Source organism: Amphiura filiformis, chromosome 8, assembly GCF_039555335.1.
Source record: "Amphiura filiformis chromosome 8, Afil_fr2py, whole genome shotgun sequence".
Lineage (NCBI taxonomy): Eukaryota > Metazoa > Echinodermata > Ophiuroidea > Amphilepidida > Amphiuridae > Amphiura > Amphiura filiformis.
Window position 1 is genome coordinate 54,979,806 of NC_092635.1, and position 24,160 is coordinate 55,003,965.

Consider the following 24,160-nt stretch of genomic DNA (forward strand, 5'->3'; position numbering starts at 1 on the left):
GATATTAATAAAAAGTTCCATCTGTGAAAAGTTTTCATATCAAAGAATCTGATTATTGCGCAATAACAACGTTTTAAGAATTATAGCATCGAGAGTTTAGGACCAGAATGCCCTATCTGCAATAGCTGCCCCATAGACATTTGGATAATTTCTGCATTCCATATTGTATACATCTAAAGAATATGGTACATGGCAGCTATTGCAGAGAGGGCTTTCTAGCGCTAAACCCTTACTATATATAATTTATCTACAACATAATTCTACAAACTATTAACGGGAGGATATTATGACAATATCATTTTTTTTTTCAAATGTATAAATTTATAAATGGAAATTTGTTTTGAAATGCGAGCTCTTTGAGCATACTTTGATAAATGTTTGTACCTTGCATGAATTTGATAATAATTATAAAATAGGCCTAGTGCAGCACCACTGTCAGGGGTGCATCATTAGATGGGGGGGTGGGGTGGAAGTTTGGGTTGAGCGGAATTCATTTTTTGTGGCATTTCCAAGTTTTAAGTATACCTTTATACAGAATTGGGCGTGGGAAATTATAATTTTTTACTCATCAGTGGGGCCGTGAGCCCGGGGGGGGGTTCTTCCTGGTTGAAGGTATACGGGGATGTGCCACGGTTTTGGGGTACCTTTTCAGCGATTTTGGTATATCGATGGGTGGGTTTTCAGTGGATACCAATGCGCCCAATTGGGCAAAAATGCCATTAAAGCGCCAAATTATGGCAAATTTGGGTGCTTTTTCTTGAAAATTGGTATACTGATGGAAAACAAAAACAGCAAAAAGTAGGTATAGAGAAAGTCAGCATCCGAAAGTCTGCGTGGCACACCCCCGTACAAAAATTTTCGAAGACCCCCCCCGGGGCCGTGAGGCGACCTTTTCCCCATTCGTCTCACTTGTGGGCAAAGACCCCCACTCCGGAAATCTAATGGTGCGCCCCTAATTAGCCTTTATGATGTATGGCGGGCACAAAAGAGGGCGTACTTTGGTTTGGGTAAACTTGTCCCCTCTGGTGCATACATAGAGGCTCAGGAAGATTCTAAATATTGGAGGATCCCGATCGTGGGGCCGAAGCTCTGATGAGGTGGGTGTGAGGGAGGGTATTCCCCTCTTGGGGGAAGTGCGGAAGCATATGAAATACAGAATTTAATTATAAATTGTACCTTAAATTATGTCTTATTCTTAAAACTATGAATCATACCTTATATTATTGGGCACCTGTACTTGAAAGTTGGGGCCCCACCAAAATTATTGGGACCGGACCCCGCGGGCTCCGGTTCCAGCGCCACTGGCGTGCTATAACCGTCACTGACGACCTGATAAAACGTTCAAATGAATTGAAGGACTGCGATTTGACGAACAAGGGGTAAGCTATAGAAGGGGACGGTGCATTGGCATGAGCGAAAATAAAAATACTTTCATAGACGATATCAGTTCGGGATTCATCGGTATTTAAACATTGCATATTGAGACGTGGATCACTAGAAACGAAGACTTAAAATCCGTTGATTGCATGTTATCGGTTATGATTTAAAGCTCAATATATTGAACATCTCTAGTCTGAAACTTCATATGAGAAGTTGCGATGTAATCAAAATATTGCTCTGATCATTTTAAGCAACATTATAATTTACCACTACTACATTTTGGTGTCACTGTCTCAGTGTTGGGGAACTACACAAAGCGCCAGCTATAAGCTTATTCATTTATAAGCATGGCATAATAATTGCAATATTGCTGTCGTGGTGTGCATTATATCCGACGGATCATGGGAAGCAAAAGATCACATATTTATACAAAGTCTTTGCAATCATATTTTGCAATTATAGTAAATAACTCGATCTCATTTCCTCTCACTTTGTCCATACAAAATCGTGCGGTAAAATACAGTTCAGGTAGTCTCCTAGTCTCTTTAGCACACATAACCATAATGTCATTTGGGTGGTTGCAACTGCATGGCATGTTCGTTATTCCGCGAGTATCGCTACTGCTGCCCGGTGCACCGGAGCATAAAGGAATCATCTCATTATGGCGTGGTGTTGAAGGTGATGATGGTGATGATGGCGATGGGGGTTCATCATTCCGTTCAGATCAGAGTGTCTTGGCCCAGGAAGTTGCTGTAATAAAACAAGAAAAATAAAAAAGGGAAATGTTACTACTATTAGATATCCCATTTAAAATTGTATTTGCAGTTCATGTAGGTATTAAACATTTTAAAAACATATTTAAAAGACAAATATTGCCCAGGCGCGGCATTGCTGGTGGTTTTGCCCGGACTTCGATGCTCTCCTCATCATATGTCTTGCAACTTAGTCAACGATAGAAACCATGAAAAACACTAACAGAACACATATCATGGGGCTGATGGCACACGTTACATGCTCAATATGAGGCATGTCCCCCAGAAAGTTGTCTAAAATCAGAAGACACAAAACCGGCTTCACTTGAAGTGTCGACTTTGTGTCTACTAAATTTGAAGATATCTTGCGTTGACGCGTGTGTCTGGGAGGCGTCTAAAACTGCTTCACATGACCGTGTCTTTGATTGTATTTTCAGAGAAGACACAAGATTGTATATAGTTGCAAACGTGTCTTATTGTAAGATCAAAAAGACACGATCATTGCCGTGACTAGATGAAACCTTATACAGTAATAATTATATAGTGAATAAGACACAAGCAGATAAGCAGGTAGGAAGACATGCATCAGACATGGACAGAGCCCTATGATCGGGACAGAAGGGCCAAAGGGTGATCATTAGCAGAAGTACGTATATGTACTCATATATGAGGACAACATAAAACAACAAGTGGAAGAATCTTTTACAGAATAAAGAAAGAAATGGAATCACATTGGCCCTATTTAAATGATTTTTGTATGAAAACATTTGACCATATGTTGACAATGAGGCCTATTTAATTATCCTGGAAAGCCGACTAATTCAAGTTCAATAGCTTATTGAGAGTTCACAAACAGCAAAAATACAAGTAATGAGGAAGTAATACGCGGTTAATTCGACCTTGGTATTGACGATCTGGTGCCTTGATTCTGTTGGAAACTATTCATCATGGAACTCATGAGGTGTCTCATTCACTGGTAAACGGAATTCCTTATTTCATTAGCTCATCACGCGAACATGTTAAAGAAAAGTACAAATACATAGCAACAAACTAAATAAAAAATAACAATAGGCCTACGTCAAATGTTGACTCCATCCAAATGTAGTGAAAGTTCTGGGGCACATCATACATTTTTGGTGTTATGCTCCCCCGGAATTTTGAGGTGGTGTGTCTTTGGGAGCTGACGTCGTACCGGTAAAAGGGGGTCTCTTTGAGTTGTGAACAGGTAAAATGGGGGTATTTTGGAGCTGAGATGAGAACAGTCAAAATCAAGGTTCTTCCTGGTTGAAAATCACATGAAAAAAACCCCCAGAAATGTGAGGAATGGGCAATTTACACGATTTAGGAGTCCAGAGTTGGAACTTGGTCAAATTTAAGGGGTCTTTCGGAGCTGCGAAATCCAAAAAGGGGGTCTTTCTGTTGGAACATACCCGTATGGTCATTTTTGTTAAGTGCCCCCTCCCCCTCGAAGTTCACTCAATTGAGAGTGAATTGCACTGTCCATAATCACTCAGATTTTCAAAGTGACTTTCACTATTTTTCCACCCTTCCACTCTTATATTGCACTCTATTGGAGTGGTCATCACTGTGCATGTGGGGGAACTCTTTCTATGGATGGGAATAAATAGAGGCCTGATCGTTTCGTTGCGTAGGCTTTAATGCAGCATCCATGGTTCATTAATTTTTACACGATAGCCCCTGCACTTTTATAATAATAACCGCGTGATTTTAAATCAAATTGTACAACCATCCAGTTATGAAATCTTGCATCAAACATCTTTTTTTAACCCCACCCTTTAAATAACTTGTTTTGATCAAAACTTTCTTGAAACCCACAATCTCTCGATTGATTTACCAGTCTTCTGAGCCGAAGAGCCTGATTTAAATTTAAGGTTGGCTAAATCTCTTTGACTCCTGTTCCAATAGCATATCATTATTTGTGGGCTTGAAAGTCTCTACCAATGTATTCACCAATCCTCTGATACAGTATACGAGTAAATGCTTAATTTACTACGATTTTTGTTTTCTACGGCACAAAATTAGCTAGCATGAAATCTTCATGAAGGATGAGCAACTCTGTAATTAAAGCAGATTTAAAACCCCAACAGTTGGTAAACTCATTATCTGTCTTCGTGTTACGTTCTGAATTAATGGCGCCGGGCTCGCCTTTGGTTTGTATGCAAATGTATAGATGTTGGCCCATGCAGATAAAACAAAAAATCCTCAAAAAAAGACAAGCGCTATCACAAGAACCACTGAATCCAAACCAAGAATGTTGAACTTTTGTGTACTCATTTTTCACGCACATTTCAACTGATCAAAATATAAATTTCGGAAATTGTTGACAATTTATGAAAATTTTAAGCTTAAGGTCCTTGATAGCATGCAATATACAGAAGGTTAATATAAATGTCTTTGAACTTTTTCGCAAGCTATAGTCTACGAAATTGCACGGTCAAGACGAGTTAGCCAACAGCTGACATGATGCTACTTAAACAGATATATCTGATGCATAGGTTGTGCACAGGAAAATATCTTCCACGAGTCTTCGTTATTTATATGTTTTAAGTAAGAGAATTAATAAAGCCAGCAGCTGCACATAGCGAACATGCGAGTCACACCAGATAGTATCTTCTGATTCGTCATACGAAAAAAGCCATAAAGAGGAAGAGCCGAAAAAATGCCAAGAATCGTCACCATTTTAATCGCATGGTGATGATGATGATGCCTATGATGATCAATATGCAACATGTTCACGCGTTTAAGATTAATCCAAATACTTCTTCAATCCAGTTAGGATGGAAATACTACACATCAACCCTTGTGTTGGGCCTATAATATACATCAGCATGATCAGTGATCATGGACCTCAAAGTATGAATGACAATAAAAATCCCTTTAAAAAAGGATGTGCTGGGACAAGGGTGTTCACAATGTCTTAATGAGTAATATTATTGCCCCATATTTGATTGGATTCTGAACAATATCCTTACACCACCATTCTGTCCTCACATTTTTTCGAGAAAATTGCGCAAATTATTAATTTTTTGGTGTTCATCAGATAAGTGTTCTTATCTGAGTTTCCAAATATATCGGGTCACCTTCCTTTAAAAAAATGTCAATACTAGTCACAGAAATATACAGAAACCTCCCCTGTGAAATTGAATGACCAGTCAATGATGTCGAGATTACCAGACTACAGATGCGTGCTTTACCCTTTGGTCATCAATTCAACCTTTGTATGCACATTTAACACTTTAAACAGATTTGTTTCAAAACAACAACGGTGTTCCTACCGGTCCGATGATTCGTTTCTCACCTGTTGACGTGTGTATATACATATAGGCCAAACTCTCAAGCAATCATTGTCTATGATCATAATAAATACGGTACAAAAGAAATTCAGAGTAACTTTCGGAACCAGGAGCAACTTTACTGCTGGCCCATCCCCCGAAATCCCATCTCTCCCCCGACAAAAATCCACCCCGCAGCATGCAGCACGAATTGCTATATTGCATTTTGGGCCCGGATTTTGGGTCCATAATTGTGCTTCTTTGTTCTGATGGGGAGGCTCATAGCCCAAGTGGAGGATTCCTCCACACCCACAATGGTGTGCCACCACTGACTGCAAAGATTGTTTGCTAAATAACTGCTAAATTTTCTTGCATTTAGACGTGTTTTCAATAATGTAACACATAAAAAACAGATAAATGTGTCTTGCTCGAATTCAATCATCCACGCCCTGTGAATACGGTTTCAAAACCATGCCACAGCAGTTACATATTAATTTTGTCACATCTGATTCCCCCTCTTCCTTTAAAGCCATATTATAACATTTGCTGAGGAAGACGCCCTCACTGAATTTTTAAAATTCCTTTTTTACACGATTAAATTGTACTTTATAAACCAATATACCCTGCAAAAATCAAGACTCTAGGTGCTGTAGTTTTGTCAAAATCCGAGATTTTGAATAAAACGCCGGAATCCGCGCTTTATTATTACGATGGAACTATTAGTCGAACGCATACACGATGTTCATAACACACAGTACGTACGGCGTGTGGGACGGTGATATACACAACAAAGGGTCGTACCACAACATGACCGAAGGAGTGGTACGTATTGGCGACATGTGCGCTGGTATAGTAAATTCCCATTTTCTTTGCTTTGCCGTAGTTGTTCGGTTCCAAATTAAAAGGGGATATATCTGACAGTAAAAGCTAACATTTTATGGCAAAGAAATGCTAATCTATTTCGTTTGAAAATGTTATAATATGGCTTTAAGTAAGACATAATTTGAAGCCAATTTTGAGACACGTATGGGTCTCCTCAATAAACGCCGCGGTGTCTTACTTAGTCTTAGAGATTGTGTCTTTTCAGCAAGGCATGTTCGTGCTGAACTGACACATGTCTAAATGCAAGACGCATAAAATATCTTGGAACATCTTACAGAAGTTTTGAAACACAACATTAGTTTGTAAGAGATGAATTTCGACGTTTTTTTCATGCGTTTCGCCGATGCGTCAAAAGCATGAGCAATATAGTGTTTTCCGCCACGGTAAACAAAGATAATAACCATGAGAGCCGAAAACGTAGTGAGAACCGAAAATCGCAACTGAGAAACGAAACTCGCCGCACGTCTGTCACAACGGGGGAAAAAGGGAAAACGCACGCTAAAACGTCGGACTATACGGTATTATATATTACATTAAATATAATGATTATGCTATAAGGCTACAGTGAGTAGAGTTACAACGAGTTTCTATACAACAGCTTATGAGATAAAAAATTCTGAAGAGGTGGTTAAAAATGTTGATTTTATTAGGGAAGGAGAGCCGAAAATACAATTTTCATTCAGCAAAATCATTGATATAGCTATAGAATGCATGTCTCCAAAATTTATAAACTGAGGTCTCTAATGGAATCCTATACGATTAAATGTTATTTCATGACATATGGTTGTCTTCAAAATCAGGCCACACATCGTCATCATTAACCGTGATTATTTTTTAATTATGTATAGATTTGATTAAGTCCTTTTGATGAAAAGACAAGAACCCAAACAACACGTGTTAACCATCTTCAAGTTTGTATGCCCATGCCGCATGCCTTCAATGACGGTTTTAAGACGCATGTTGTGTTGGTTGTGTCTATACATGCATTTTGAAAGGGGGTATTTCGTGATTTTAGCATAATCTTTTTAAAAATTTTTTTCCAAAATAAAATTTTAGTTGATTCGCCCACATCGAATTCACGAGTTACAAATACAACGCACATAACTGTCAGGCTGTCGACAGCTCATTCGAAAAAATTGGACCAAAGATTGGACGATATTCTTTATCAAACGACGACCGAATATGCAAGAAAGCATAATTATGCACACAATCATGATGTATAGTCCCAGGTTTCTGAATAGTGATATAAAAATCTCATAAAAACTTTCCATGACGAATATTTTTGTCAAGAACGATTTCATTTAACTAATGTATGCCCTGATTATAGCACGGTGGGTATATACTCCATTTGAAATCTATGCACTCCCTGTGTGGAAGATTCAGGCAATATCTTTCATAGGGGTGTGTGGATTTCAACTGGAATGGCCCAATGAATAGAACCCCGGTAATAGAAAGAGCACTTTCATATGGGGTGTATGGATTTCAACTGGAATAGCCCAAACCATCGAGGAGAACCCCGGTAATGGAAAGCGCACGTTGCTATCACATATTGCCAATGACACAGGCAGTTTGGTGTATGCATATTATGTACATAATAATTATTTGAATGCGTTTTCGTGTAGATTTCATTATGAACATTTACAATTGATGTAAAAGCCTCTTCGCAATAATGTCCATTTCCTTTTAAATTATTATCAATAAACATGATAAACAGACGGGAAATGTGAACTGCATTACGTATACATGTCCGTCCGACGGCAGAGAGTTTATATCGGACGTCAAAAGCTATATTCAATTAAAACCCAGTGTACTATACATGCACCTGTATAATTATACAGAGTCTAATCGTACATGAGTATCTTTGATTAAAAAGTGCCTGTAAAAACACAGTATACCTTAATGCAAAATAAATGACAACGGAACATGTATACAGAACGCATAAATAATTGAAACCAACGGCTCGAATCGGGGCCAGACAACTTTCCTTACATCTCATCAACCATGATCTGATATCCTATATAATAAAGTATCTTAGGTCATTCGTTTGAAATTACAAATTACATGTACACAAAAAATTTGATATTACTTCTATTAATATACCATTACAAAGCCATCATTATCATATTATATGATTTCTATATATTTTTAGTACGGTTGCTGCGATTTAAGGTAGTCGTCTCTGAGGAGGCGAAATCACACTTCTTGTATCTCATGAGGGGCGAATTATTAAGAGTCCGTTTCGCATGAGTTCAGGTTCATGGATACTCCGGTACATAATGAGCAAACAGGGACCGACCATTACTTTCACGGCGTTGCTAATCTATTTACCAGTCGTTGATGATTCTACCTTTGATGGGAGAAACAGACTTGTCGAATTTTTGTAATCATGATTTGTCTTCATGAAGGCGTGGATGGATGTTGTATCGGTTGTTTTCTTCTCTATATTTAGGGCTGTATATAAAAGTACATCAAAAAGGAGATCTAGAAATTTGATAGCGCGGTGTTTTAAAGCATGGATTATTAGGAACATTATGGGTGTACATAAACCAACCTGTGTGCATTGGGATGGAAATGTACGTTATTTGTATATATGACAAGTTGTATTACGTACGCCTTTTGTAAATCACTATTTTGAAGCCTTATGTTGACTTTCCGATGTCCCCAAGGGAAATAAAATGTAAATGATGAGTTATAGCCTCAGATGATTTTTTTAAATAACACCGATCCTGGGATAATACGAACTATACATGGTATTATAATAACGCATGATTTTCGTTTCCTGACAAGTTGAAGTGACTGTCTTTGACGTACCTGTGATGAATGCGTTTCAATGTGCCGCCTTTGTGTGTGCTGAACATTCAAACTAGTCTTTACCAAAAGGCCCTCTATCGCGCCGGGCTATATACATGGCGGATATAACCGGCCTTCACAGACGTGTGTAAAGACTAAAATGATTCAGTTTTCATACATCAATGATCAACGCGCGTAATACTGTTAGTGTTACCATCATTGAAAAGTACTAGGGAACTACTATAAACAACATAAACGCTTCTTTGTGGGCCAATTTAAGACGGGTCCCTCTTTTTTGCGCAACATTTCTTGTCCCTTTGCATAAATAAGTCATGCTCACCACAAATACATAACCAAGAAATTTATCCCATGCGTAACAGTAACACCCTTTAAAACATATCAAACGGTTTCCGAACATGCTCACATATCTATTAATTTTATTAAAACTTGAAGCCAATATACATGTGTCATTAAAATCCAGCAACTTTTCATTTGCTAAATTACTACAATTTCACGTCCCATTGATTGGGACTGGTAGTGCATACTTAGTTTATCACATCTTTTATGAGAACATGATGATGAACAAGGCTTCTGAATATAAAATCATTTCTGGATATTGAACAGATTGTGACAAGTATAAATGTACCATGAATGGCTTCTGGAAACTGTATCATACTTAAGAAACACCCATGTTGTTATATTATCAGCCCGTAGTCTCGGTCTTAGCCAAAATTGTGATTCAACAAATTAATGACGAATGCGCACAAATCGGCTAGGGTTGAGACTAACAATGGTGTCAAAAAAAATCATGATTCACTTAACATGTTAGTCAACTACTGCATGTATGTTACGTGAAGCTTTTCATTAACGATTGGTGGCACATATCCTTTTTTGTTGTATTGGTCTTTTTTAGCTTATTGCACAATGCTGCTATCTTCAGTAGGCCCCTATAGATAACGGAAAAAATGCATCTTCTTTATCGTCGTTAGATAGTTGACCAACGTGATCATCACGATGATACAATCATATCGTTCTCCATATTTCTTCTCCTCATCCTCATCACCACTACCGTCGTCATCTTTATCGACAATAAACAACAACAACAACATCTATAATCAACAACCACGACAACAACCACATCATCATCATCATCATCATACATCAGTATTCGTCATAGCTTTCTGAATCATATTTAGTTGAGATCTGTTTATACATTGCCAGTAATGCATGCAGACAGAAACTGCAACACGATAGGGTCAATACCGGCGTATTAAGGATTCAAATGCAAGTGTATTATATACACATTCAACATGTTCAAATAATATCGCAATTGCAGATGTCATTTTATTCGAGGTTTCTTTTACAACCGCCTTTAAATTCGGTGTTTCTATTAAATATAACATACAGACTGTATCGAAATGTATAATCCCGGCAGTTTTGATGATTAGTATTAAAAAAACCCGCTTCTTCCAAATGCACCGTCCTCTTGAATGGCCACAAAGTCTGCTTCTTCAAAATGTAACATTGGATCCCAATTGACACAAAGCCTGCTTCTTCTAATGTAACATTGAATCCCCTTGAATGACCACAAAGTCTGCTTTTTCAAAATGTAACATTGGATCTCAATTAACACAAAGCCTGCTTCTTCTAATGTAACATTGAATCCTCTTGAATGACCACAAAGCCGGCTTCTACCAAATACCACGAATACAACATTGAATCCCCCTGAATGACCACAACACCTTCTTCTTCCAAATACAACATTGGATCCTCTTGATTGACCACACAAAGCCTGCTTCCAAATACAACATAACATTGAATCCTCTTGGATGACCACAGAGCCTGCTTCTTCCGAATACAATGTTGGATCCTCTTAAATAACAATAAAACCTGCTTCTTCCAAATGCAACATTGGATCCTCTTGAATGACCACAAATCCTGCTTCTTCCAAATGCAACATTGGATCCCAATTAACACAAAGACTACTTCTTCCAAATACAACATTGAATTATCTTGAATGACCACAAAGTCTGCTTCCTCCCAATGCAGTATTGAATCCTCGTGAATGATCACAAATCATATCTTCCAAATGCAACGTTGGATCCTCTTGAATAATCACAAAGCCAGCTTCTTCCAAATGTAACAATCCCAATTGACGCAAAGCCTGCTTCTTCCAAATGCATCATTGAATTCTCTTGAATAACCACAAAGCCAGCTTCTTTCAAATGTAACAATCCCAATTGACACAAAGTCTGCTTCTTCCAAAATATGCAGCATTGAATCCCCGTGAATGACAATAAAACCTGCTTCTTCCAAATGCAACATTGAACCCCCTTGAATGACCACAAAGCCTACTTCTTCACAATGTAACATTTGATCCCAATTGACACAAAACCTGCATCATTGAATTCTCTTGAATAACACAAAGCCAGCTTCTTCCAAATGTAACAATCCCAATTGACACAAAGCCTGCTTCTTCCAAATGCAGCATTGGATCCTCTTGAATAACCACAAAGCCAGCTTCTTCCAAATGTAACAATCCCCATTGACACAAAGTCTGCTTCTTCCAAAATATGCAGCATTGAATCCTTCTTCACAATATAACATTTGATCCCAATTGACACAAAGCCTGTTTCTTCCAAATGCAACATTGAATTATCTTGAATGACCGCAAAGTCTGCTTCTTCCAGATGCAGAATTGAATCCTCGTGAATGATCACGAAGTATAATACACTTCTTCAAATGCAACATTGGGTCCTCTTGAAAGGAAACTGGTGGTTAGTATTCGGTTACTAATCATTAAGGGCTGGGGTATGAACGTTTGGACAGTATTTATTTTGGGACATTAGAGCACATCAGACATATCGAATTGCATTCTGAATACGAAGAATGTCATTCTGATATCAAATAATTTTGATTTTTGAAATTCGCAATTTAATACACATTTTATGGCAAATCATTAAAATTGATATTTTTGATATTTAACAGTACTTGAAGTAAACTTTATAAATCTGATGATTTATACTTAAAGTGTATGTAGGTGGGATGAAAAGCCGACGATCAATTGAAAATTTTGACCTTTCGTATTGAAGATATGGATTTTTTTCCCAAAACACCAAAAAAAAAAATTAGGTCTTTTTGGGAAAAATCCATATCTTCAATATGAAAGGTCAAAATTTTCAATTGACCGTCGGCTTTTCCTTCCTGCTACATACACTTTAAGAATATATCATTAGATTTATATAATTTACTTCGAGGACTGTTATATATCAAAAATTAGAAAAATATCAAATTTTTATAATTTGTCATAAAATTTGTATTATATTGTAATTTTCAAAAAATGAAAATTATTTGATATCAGAAAGACATGCTTCGTATTCAAAATACAATTCGATAGGTCTGAGGTGCTCTCATGTCCCACAAAAAATACTGTCGAAACGCAATAAACGCTCATTTTAGATCCCTTAAGACAGCCAAGAAATTTTTATACACAGGCTAACGAGGTCGAAGTTTTAAAATGTTCGAGAAATCATCGGACGGTGTAGGACCAATGCATGATTATTTATACTATAGAATTAATAAGAACACAACATACATGTAAAATGTTTTGCGTTGCTGGGGTACGAGAGTAATGTGATATAATACCCAACTGTCCCATTACCAGTTCGCAGCCTACATTGTTGCCTTGTTTATTGTCGGCATAGTGGATGTTCGAGCTGCAAGTTCACATTCAAAATGTGTTCCGTTCGTGTTTCTCACCTGTGACGATATTTTTTCCTTCTCATATTTAAACGAGAGGTGAGCCAAAATGGTCTCTTTTCGGAAGACAGGGTTCGATAAACACACTATAGGATCCACAACATGCGCATCTATCAGGGCACAATTTTTTTAACCCCAATACATCTGTACATTCATTGAACGACCTTTGAAAATTTAGGTACAAAAACTTATACTCCGCAACTTGAGGTCAAAATTTTCACTGTGATTGAGGTTATTGAACTACCGTAAACGTTCGCCTAATGGCGCTTTTGGATTCTTAGAAATGTGAGAGCGCCATCCTTGTAAAATCTCAACAGCATTAAGGATACGTGTATGTTAAATTGAGCAACCTGGACATAATGCCTCAGAAAAAAAATATCGTGACATGACCCAATACTTAAGGTCACTAGGTTAGTTGCTAGAGCAGCAAATGTTTTGGGGTTTCTTCAGGTATTCTTTCTCAAAGTGTCATTGGACTTAATTTGTAAATCGATTCATACGTTATACCTAACTCAAATTTGGTAAATCTTTTTATAACATTGTAATTTCTTCATATTTTTTTAATATTCTTCAGTTCAAAATTACACCCTTCTATTGTCTGACCCGTTAGCTCAGTCGGTAGAGAGTGCGCCTTGAATGGTGAATGGTACTTGTTCGAATCTTGATTTCTGCCCCCACTTTTATGTGAAGAAGGGTCAAGAAATGTTTTTGGATTTTGTCCCCATTTTACGAAAGAATATTGTGAATTTTTTTTAATTTAATTTAAATTTTCTTATTTTTTTGCTCCACCTGCTACCTATCAATGCGTGATATATTCCACTACATTTAACAGTTAAATGACCTTTGAAAAATAGAACGGCCTCAACGTTTCAAATTGTGTAACTACATTACTTTATTCATTTATGCATTATAAATGATCAGCTATTTTTTCTTTTCTTAAAAGGATGAACCCAAGTAGATCAGACCATTGATCATATAACTATCACACCACGAAGTAGTTACGTAACTCCGTGATGGTATCGGAACCAAACACTGTTTATATGGCGATCATTACGATCACGCTATTTTGGTATGCCTTTTTTGTGTACTGATTGTTTCGATCGTGGTTCATTACTTAAGCGCGTGATCCCGTTGACATAGTAACATTACGTAACTTCGATACCGGGCTTCGATACTGAATATTTGTTGAGTGCACATAATATGGAAAGCTATTGGGGTATTGTGTGCCTTCCAAAGCGCCTTATAACATGTTCTCATTGTGTTGTGGAATCCTAGCCAGTATTCAATGATAGCTATATAGAGGCCTTGCGTTTATCGATTGGCTCCAAACAAAAGATTTGAACCGGTTTCTTCCCCGTAATCATGGCGCAGTGCAGTCCATTCAATCAAATGTTGTCATCAACTTATTTGATCGTAGTGCATTTTGTTATGTGTGTGAGACGAACTGTCGCGGTAGATGCAATCATGCTTTTGTTGAATACATTTGAGTAGTCCGCCATATTTACGGGATGATACGTCATATGCACAGCCTCTATTCAGTTGGTCGTTGTATGATTTTGTTCGTTCACTCATTCAAATTTTATTTATATCATTTGAAGACTGAGCCTATTATATGATACATCCTCCGTGGAACAGTTTCAAACAAATATAGCTAGGGATTATTGGGGCAGAGGTTATCTTTTGAATCCTCTTAGAGGGCTATTATTTTTTTCGGAAGGGGGGTCCCAAATTTACAAAAAGTCTCCGTCAATAAAATTGCGCACCCCCTATTCCGGCAACAAAATTTTATGACCCCAAACCCCGAAATAGTATTGAAATCAGTCTTTCTGAATACAATAACACACTTTCTGTTGTCATCGTGTGACTCCCTACATTTTGGTCATAAAACATTTTATGACCCCCTCCTATTATTCTTTCCAAGACTTTATGACCCCGTATATTTGGGACCCCCCCTTTCGAATAAAATGATATACCTCTTATGACCACTGATGCATAGGCAAGGACACTCGCGCGAATTGAAAGACTTGTCGCACGCGACAGTTCGTCTCACACACATAACAAATGCCTATACAATCAAACAGGTTCATTACAACATTTGATTGAATTATGGATTGAGTTACTCTAAAATGAAATGATAAAAACAAAGAATCATGAAAAAAGACACATACAAGATAAAATAATAAAATTATATAAACAATGTTAAAGATAAAATCAAGAAAATAGAGAATAAAATTTCCTCAAATCAGAAAAAACATTGACAGACATCATAATATGTCAGAAATTACTGCATGAGATTCGAACCATCAACCTTCTCCACAAGTTCTCTTTATCCTCGCACTATAGCCTAATGCTCTGCTCACTGGGCCACAACGTATCAGGTGAATGATTACCGCATTATCATGAACAAGTTTGTTCGATCTTGTTCATAATTGTATGTGTCGATAGGTTTCACCCTTTAACTACACGTACCCTTAATGATCAGTGATAATAGTCGACTTTTACAGGGATGGCGCTCTCTCATTTCCATGAACTCCATACCGCCATTAGGCGAACGTTTACGGTATGCCATTGGGATGAGGCCGTGGTACATAGCTCAATATTTGACCTGAAGTTGTGGAGTTTATTTTGTTCAGCTATATAACACATGTTATTCTGTGACAATACAATCATATTAAAATTAAAGACCTGTGTCCTGACAGATCCCGAGTGACAGATTCACGTTTGAAATCCTAATGAAATAGGAAAATGGAGGATTGTTCCATCCCTGACACCTGCATGGCGGTGTGTAACTATAAAATTCACACTGACACAAACAACACACCCCGGCCTACAACAAACTCTGGAGATCTCTCACACAAACGCACTTTCTGTTCTGGATAGAGTTAAAAGGTGATCATATCCAAATCCAGACGATTGGTATTTAATCAGACCAATTATACGAATTACGGTGCATTTCCTGTTGCGGAGACGGGAGAGATCGTCAAGTGGCTGGCCTAGCCCTTTTGGAACCAATCCACGTGAGAAACAAACTTGAACTTGGATTTCAAAGTTGGTAAATAATTAGATGCAAGCCGTGTTTATGTGAAGGAAAATAAATCCAATTTTATATTTCACCCAAGTGATGAGCTATGGGGGAAAACCACTGAAGCAGGAGAATTGGTATTACATGCAGGTGTTGGAACGGAAACCTGCTGAAAAATATTATGGTATTGTTGGGAAAGTTTGACTAACTCGACTGTACGAGTAGTCCTTATATAATAGGTGGAAACTGAAATATATAAATTGAAGAAGGTTTTTAACAGAGGGAAATAACGAAATCAAATGAAATAATGAAAAGAACAGAAAACAAAAAAGGACAGACAAAAAGAAGTAACGAAAACGGAAGAGTAAAGGAAGGAATGAAAGAGAAAGAAGGAAAACTTAAAGAACGAACAACATGCAAGAAATGTGGAAAGGAAAGAAAGAGAGAAAGTCGGACCAACTGAGCTAATAAGTCAGATGGAGAAGAGCAGTGATGTTATTATCTATAGGCCTTCAGTTCAATACCCGCCCTCTATCAGAGGTAGAGCATCGGTCCGGTGATCCGAAGGTCCCAGGTTCAAATCCTGGATAGTCAGTGAAATTTTTTCACTGGCTGTCATTTATGTTGACTTGTGTTAAAAACCTTTCTCAAGATTTGAAAGGTTCAAAGAAAAAAATGAGCGACGCGAGAGAAAACTAATTTAATTTGATAAACTATAGGCCTTTCTCTTGATATGTTGGGTTGTTATACCATGGGATTCAATGTATTTTATTAGGCCTATGTTTATATACTAGTAGATGATTACATCATTGTATCCAGTAAATAGTCAAAGGGAATGAGGGGACACTAAGTTTTCATAATGTAGCCAATTCAAAGAAGACTCTGTAAATCATGGTACAATATCTGAAAAGTAAGCGTTTCCGATGTTAAAAGTTGTTGAAATAGGTTGAATTTGATCTGGAGCATAGATTGAAGCACATCCCTTCGCTCGCTATTCGAGAGGCGTCGCGGTTTGGAACGGGTCGTGGTTTGGGAACGGGACTAGTTCTAGTTTTGTCATCGACAAACTGGCTATGCCATTGTTTGCATCCTTTGAAAATGATCATTTGAATTTTGAATAGGTACTATTTTATAGACATTATGGTCCGATATATCGAAGCTTGGCTAGTGGTCAGGCTTCCTAAGCCAGCAGGCTAGCCCTACCAATGTGGATCCATTTTATTGATTTATCTTTCTAGGAGATGTACGAAGTGAAATTGTAAGCACTGGTATATAGGACTATATTGGGCTTAAGCCTGATGGCTCAGGAAGCCTGACCAGTGATCACTAGCCATGCTTCGAGAAACCGGGCCCTATGTCTTCACAGAAACAAGAACGCATCCTGTACTTCAGAAGCATGAACATGTCTTGCAATAATCTATATATCTATATTCCAATGGCCTAATAGTAATATTGCGGCTGCAGACCGCAGATGTTTGGCTCGATTGATACAATATTATTACGCCTACACAATCAGCTGTTGCAGTTTTTGATTTGAATTCTTGGTGAAAGACATTTGGATTTGATTGGGAAATGGCCGACATTTGTGCTTGATATAGACATGATAAACCAGAGTCTTTAACTTTTTACTTCGAAGCTTGCGTTTCTCTTCAAAAGTCTTTTATAACCAGAGCGGTTACCGCACCATAGCTGAACCATGGGGCTTCGACAGTTTATTGAGGTATATACCATTTACTTGGGATTTCGAGATACCCACAAGCTCCATATTGTCCAGAGTCATATGAGGAGTGTCACCCTGGTGTGGAAATTATTTTCATTAGACCTATATTTTGTACTTTTTTTCTCTTTCATGTGACACCACTCGGGGGTCATACCTTTGTGGCATTTCGAGATATCGCTCATTCTACAAAATCCGGTGCCAATCCACTAAAAAAATAGAAAAAATAAAAGTTGTTCAAAAAGACCTGCTTTTTGTGTTTTTAAAAGTAAATGTATCACTACTTTCAGATGTAAAAAATTGCCAACACCACTTGCATATTTTTCTTTCAGGAATGTCCATTTCAGACCAAAAAGGTTAGTAAGTATCTAGTAACATACTATAGCCAAATATAGGCTGATCCAATTTCATGCATGGTTCAGCAAAAAATGATTTATCCCTTATGCAGATATCTTTAAAATTATGCGATATGCCAATTAGATTGAGTTGAAATTAATAGTCTGAAAAGAATAATTTCATTTCGTGGTGTGATCTGCATGTCTTGAGTGCGAATAATCTTGCTGTCACATTTCTTATACAGAGGACATCATTTCACTGTTTTGCATTTAAAAAGTATATGCCTACACAGATATGGGCTATTCTAGTTGAAATCCAAACACCCCCATTGAAGAGGTCATTACCTTAATCTCCTACACGGGGAGTGCAGGCTTCAAAATTGAGTCGCATTCAGGTATTAACCCATTATAAATTCAAGTTGTCTTCCAAGGGGTGTATGTATATAAATAAATAAATGTAGATGTTTATATAGCGCTTTATGCCGTAAACAGCCTCAAAGCGCTTTACATTTATTCCGCCGTTATTAGATTATGCCGGAACCACGTTTGCAGCCTACAAATGTTAAATGGCGCAGGGTTCATCAGTACAACGACTGTGACTAACCCTAACAGCTTTCCATTGCACCTGGGTGGGGTGAGGCAAGCGAGGTAAAGCGCCTTGCCCAAGGGCGCAACACGGTGGTGGGACGGGGACTCGAACCCACGCACGTCGAGCAAGCTCTCAGATTATGAGTCCAAGGCCGTAACCACTGAGCCACCGTGCCCTCCTATTAACGAGAAATACCCAATACGAAAGCTTTGAACCTAGCCATTGCAAAACAAAACCCATCGCAGATTAATTTTCAAGGATAATTTGATATAACCATTATCATAGTAGCACGTTAACACTTTCCTGAAACTTCAGGGCGCATTGCACCAATCACTGCGCGAAAAGGTGCAATGGTGATGAGTTCCGGTTAAAAGTATATGGCTATACTTGAGACAATGTGGTGTCCTTAGGGACCATGTTCTTCGTGAGGTTGGCATGTTCTGATTTAAATGAAAGATGCTAACCTATTAATGACTAAAATAGATATGAAATTATACAAATCGATTTCACAAGAAAAGTAGGCCCTGTCCGAATTACTGCTAACGGAACAAGTTTTAATGCTAGTTTTGGCGTTGAAATAGCGGCGTCGTTTTTCAACATTTTTTAATAAAAAACTTTATCTATAAAGTTCCCCAAAATTGAAGCTTAAACGAAATTACAGTCCTTAATTAATACAGGGATGACGTAAAAAAGTGAAAAATATTGTCACGCCACGTAGAAAACAGTTGATTTTTACGTGCTTTTCAATGGAGAAGTTATTTGGTGGTCTACGCCCTTCAGCATGATAAAGTTGCCAAATAAGGTATTGATGTGGTAACTTGAGGGTATTCTGTGAACGACCAGGAAGGTATGAGACTCCAAGGTCCGGACTCATTCGTGGAATTTGTCACTTTTTGCCTGCATGCAGCATTTCTGTCCTCACAACAACAAACGGGACTCAATACTTGATTGTGATGTTAAGGAGACGGCATTAAAAATAGTTGACACTTGATAGTTTTAAGTGGCCTAGATTTGTCATAATTTTCATTCTTGAATGATGCTTTAGTGTGTTGTGTTTGACCCATTTCTTTACACAGACTAAGAACAATATAATCGTCATTGTTTTGATAATCTATGAAAGTCACTAATAAGGTTCTGTTCCAAGCTGATATCATATATCTCTTATTTGCCAATGAACTGATTTGCATATCTGAACTGAAACGCAATTTGCTAATTCACTCTATAGCAGCTTACGTCATACGTTGACTTTCTATTTCAGATATATAAGGTCTGTTGTTGTGCATTTAATAAGGGTACGGGTATATTGTTGGTCGAAGCAGCCAAAAAAAACCCCGATTTTCATTATCTAAATCAATATAATTATTCATTCTACAAATCATAACTTTGAAAACTTGCTTGATTTATTAATGTTAATGAGTTATGTACGTTTTAGAAAAGTGTTGTTGTTTCAGCCTTACAACATACGCAAGAACCACAGGACTAGATACAAAAGTGTATCTGTGATATATTTGAATTCTTTTGCACACTCGCTCAATGCATTTTTTGCCAAAGCTCACTAACATTCGCAAGATGTGAACTACCAAATCGCAATAGTTACAATTAGTTGCAACCTTATTCGTATCGTTGAAACTTAGATGTTCAACAACGTTTTTCGTCAACGAGTGCTCATGGTGGTGATTGGATGTTTACATATGGCGTCAACACGGTGAAGTGTTGACAGTGGAAGTTCACTTTAGACGATGCTTGATACTTGATGACCAATTATCATTTTCTCAATGCAAAAAAATGTCTCAACAGAAACGAATCAACAAACATCGAATCCAACGTTTATATATTTTGTTGACGGCTATATATAAGAAGTATATAAGAAGACCAATAAATATGAAAATCAAATAAAGATACGCATATTATAAACATGTTTTTTTTTTTTGCGGACATTTGTTCGCAACTAACAAAATAAGAGAAATGATAATTGGTCATCAAGTATAAAGCATCGTCTAAAGTGATCTTTCATACGTCAACACTTCACCGTGTTGACACCGTAAGTAAACATCCATGAATCACTGACGAAAAACGCACTATGAAATGAGGGGGCTCTGGAAATGAGTTGGCAGTGGAAGTTTGCTGTCTATATTAACATATTAAGCTGGTAGATTTTCATGAATTAATCATATTTTAAAGTCCATTACAATCGATATTGAAATGACTTCTCATATAATTTTTCAGTGAAATCATTGTGTTAAAACGTCAACCACATTACATTCAAAATGTAAACACAATTGTCTTTCAAGAATACACATTTTCATAAAAATGTATGCATTTCAAGCCACATCTTAAAAGGTCTAACATCGTTGGCCTGGCCTGGTCAACTGGCAGGTACGTTTATGCAGGAACTACATACCAACAATAAATTACTAAATGGTTTAGGATTTGGGCAGGTAACCTTGTCCTTACATATCACAATGCACGGTTCTTTTAGATGGTCAAGACCTTGGCGAGTTGGACACTTTTATTATCAATATCATGGATTATGTTATGCCAATGCTGAGCTTATGTAACACTTTATGACACATCCAGATGTCAGATGGATGTGGAAATCTAACAGATCAACGCGCATCAGATGTGGGTCGCAGTAAAACGTGAACTTTTACTGCTTGACGCAAAATGCAAAATCTTCTTTTAATAAGATGCCCAAATAGCTTCAAATGCATATTTTCCTTCTAAAAACACCCCTCTTCGTATATACCCTTAAACCATGGCATACAAGTTCTCGCATCCCTGGTTGAACACCAGAAACGGTTTATTTTTAGGATCTTTGATACAACATTGCAAAGCGCATGCACATCTATCATTGCACATTCTAGGCTGCAAGCAGCAGTTGTCCTCTTCAAGGCATGTCAAGTAGCGATTAAACCCTCTTGGTCTTCGACCTTTTGCAGTTTTCTTAGCAATTCTTCGATGTTCATTGGCACATTTTCACGCCATATCAAGTTTTAAAGCGAACTGATATATCTCCAACGTTGAGCCGCCATGGGCCACTAACAACAAATCAGTTCCAAGTTATTGTCAAAATAAAGCCCCCAAAGTATCGGGAGGGAATTTTCCCCTTAGTCTTCGTTGTTAACCCTGTGGGTGTTGAATGCATACTTTCCCTAATTCAGATAACTAAGGCACATCTTAAGGGGATAACACATTCGAATACTAGTAACTCAGATAATATGCATCCTTCAAGCAACGCCTATCTAAATTTGTAAAAAATCGCCATATTCAATGCAAAATGCTAACAAATATTTAAAAATCAAGCCCTGAATCTATTATGCAAAATCATGATTATGATAAAACTTAAAAAATAATAAAAACTTACATAAACAAAGAACAAATGTGATGTGGCTGTGAGTTAGGCAGTATAACAGTAAAATTTTATCTACACACGTCGTTTTGATTGTAAGTATGCAATGAGGCTGAAAGGAATAAGGGAGAAGGTGAATCAGTAAATACAAGCGCTGCGGGCAATATCATCCAGATTGTATGCGAGACTATCGCGGGTCATATCGCGTCCTACTTGCCTCACATTGGCAAGCTTGTTGAAAACCTTAGCATTTGGCGTTTGTGTGGTTGGATTTTGGATTTAAAAACAAGGCAAATTTATACAAAATGCTTTATTTTTTAGTTGTTAAATTGTATATAAATTAATGGGCGATTGCGGAAGGAATTGAAATTGTATTGAAGGACGGCGCGGCAACATCCGATAGCAACGCAGTTTTACCACAATCCGGCACGTCTTGTGCTAAAACTTTCTTCTTTTAACTCCATAGATCCGATTGTTTTTAACACATTTATTATTATAAGAATCAGATAACAAACGAATGTTCTGCAATTTTTGACAAGGGAGCTCCGATCATTTTTGACAATTTTGCAGATTCGACCATTAAGTTGACGTTTTTCAGAACCACTTTGCTTTTTTGCAAGATCCCAATCGAGTCTGATCAGCCGAGCAAATACAGTGGAAAAGGCCAAAGAAAACGTATCTAAATTTAAAATAGGAATAACTGTCACTGCAAAAATAGCAGGTCAACACTTAAAAGTGTGCTTTTTAACACTATCTTGTGTTAAAAAACAAACATCAATACGTGTTTTATTGTTTGTTTTTGCAGTGATATAATAGTAGCAGTACTTGGTAAACTACAGCACAGACAGGTCCTACTGATATGAAAAAATCGGATGTTATTCATTTCTCACAACCTCATAAATCTTGGAAAAACTATAAACGTTATCGTTTATCGTTCCGTTTGTAGAACCATAGACCATTTAATGATCTATGGTAGAACCTACACTAGGCCATATATTTTTGTCAAGGTTTTGCTACCTGATCAGGAGAGGTCATCGTACAATCTGGTGTTTGTGGTTCATTTGGTAGGCAACACATAACAAATTCATTGGTCATCAGTAAAAAGACCGCAACTATAAGGTCAAATTTACGCTTTACCAGAACCGTCTACATAGAGGTCATTGAACTCAGCAAAAAAGTCCTCAAAATCATCAAAATACCAAACTTTTGCCACTTTAATTCAAAATAATGACCTGTTTACCATGTTTACGAATACAATTAACAATTGCATCTCTGTACTTGACAGGTCTCTGCACTGTCAAAAGCACCAACCCGAACAATTCATGTGATTTGACATCTTATTTCGCTTGTCAAAAACAATGTGTAATTCGCCCCGGGAATTTCCCTGTAATAGGATAATTACTGCATAGGGCGACATCAATTAAGAACGCAGTTTGGGGGAAAGGCAGGTGGGGATTGGGAAAGTAAACTGTTAAGTACGGATGGGCGGCATTGTTTATACTCAAAAACAATAGGAATCTTGTTGCCAGTGGTGATTTGCTAGAGTCCATGTTCGGACAGTTCGGTAGAAGAAAAAGAACCACGAGAACATACGATCAATGCATTGATTTTGACGTGACACTATACTTCAACTTCAAGAGCAACTTTGGAGTTTGGATAAATAAGGAGCCCGGGATTAACTATAAGGAGCCCTTTTAATATCCCCACCCCCCTCAAAATTCACAGTATAAATATTGAGAAAGTTTTTTTATATCCTGCAATCAGTTCATTATTTATGTGGTTCTTGCAATACGCAGTGGCTCCGGAACTGCCGGGGCCTGGGGGGGGGCCGGCCCCTCAATAATTTTGGTGGGGGCCCAAGTACCCTAGAGCCCCCCCCCAATAATCTGAGGTAAAATTCATAATTTTAGGGTAAAATTCATAAATCTTCGGGTAAAATTCATAATTTTAGGGTCAAATTCATAAATTTTCAGGTAAAATTCATAATTTTAGGGTCAGATTCATAATTTTAAGGTAAAATTCATTATTTTAGGGTATAATACAAAATGTCCCCCGCACCCACCCCCTTCAGCGTTTCGCGTCTCGGAGAAGGCCACAAATTTTGGCCCCCCCCCCAATATTCAAAATCTTCCGGAGCCTCTGTATCGGTTTTGGGGTCGAAGTTCAGATATATGGAAACTCCTTTGGTTTTAGAGGACTGGTTCTGCTTTTACAATCAGCTACAAAGTTAAAGGAGGATTTTGTGATCCTACAGGGTGTCCCAAAAAAAAGAGGCCCCTCATTGCGCCCTCT

The 24,160-nt window shown here is 37.6% G+C and overlaps 1 protein-coding gene across 1 annotated transcript in view; it reads right to left on the reverse strand.

Annotated features, from left to right (window-relative positions):
• Positions 1–504: 504 nt before the first annotated feature.
• LOC140159231 (uncharacterized) overlaps positions 505–24,160 on the reverse strand; it is a 33,863-nt gene continuing 10,207 nt past the window's right edge. Inside the window, exon 2 of the mRNA XM_072182638.1 lies at positions 505–2,130. Coding sequence (XP_072038739.1) covers positions 2,032–2,130 — 99 coding nt within the window. The 3' untranslated portion in view covers positions 505–2,031. The remainder of the gene's footprint in view (positions 2,131–24,160) is intronic.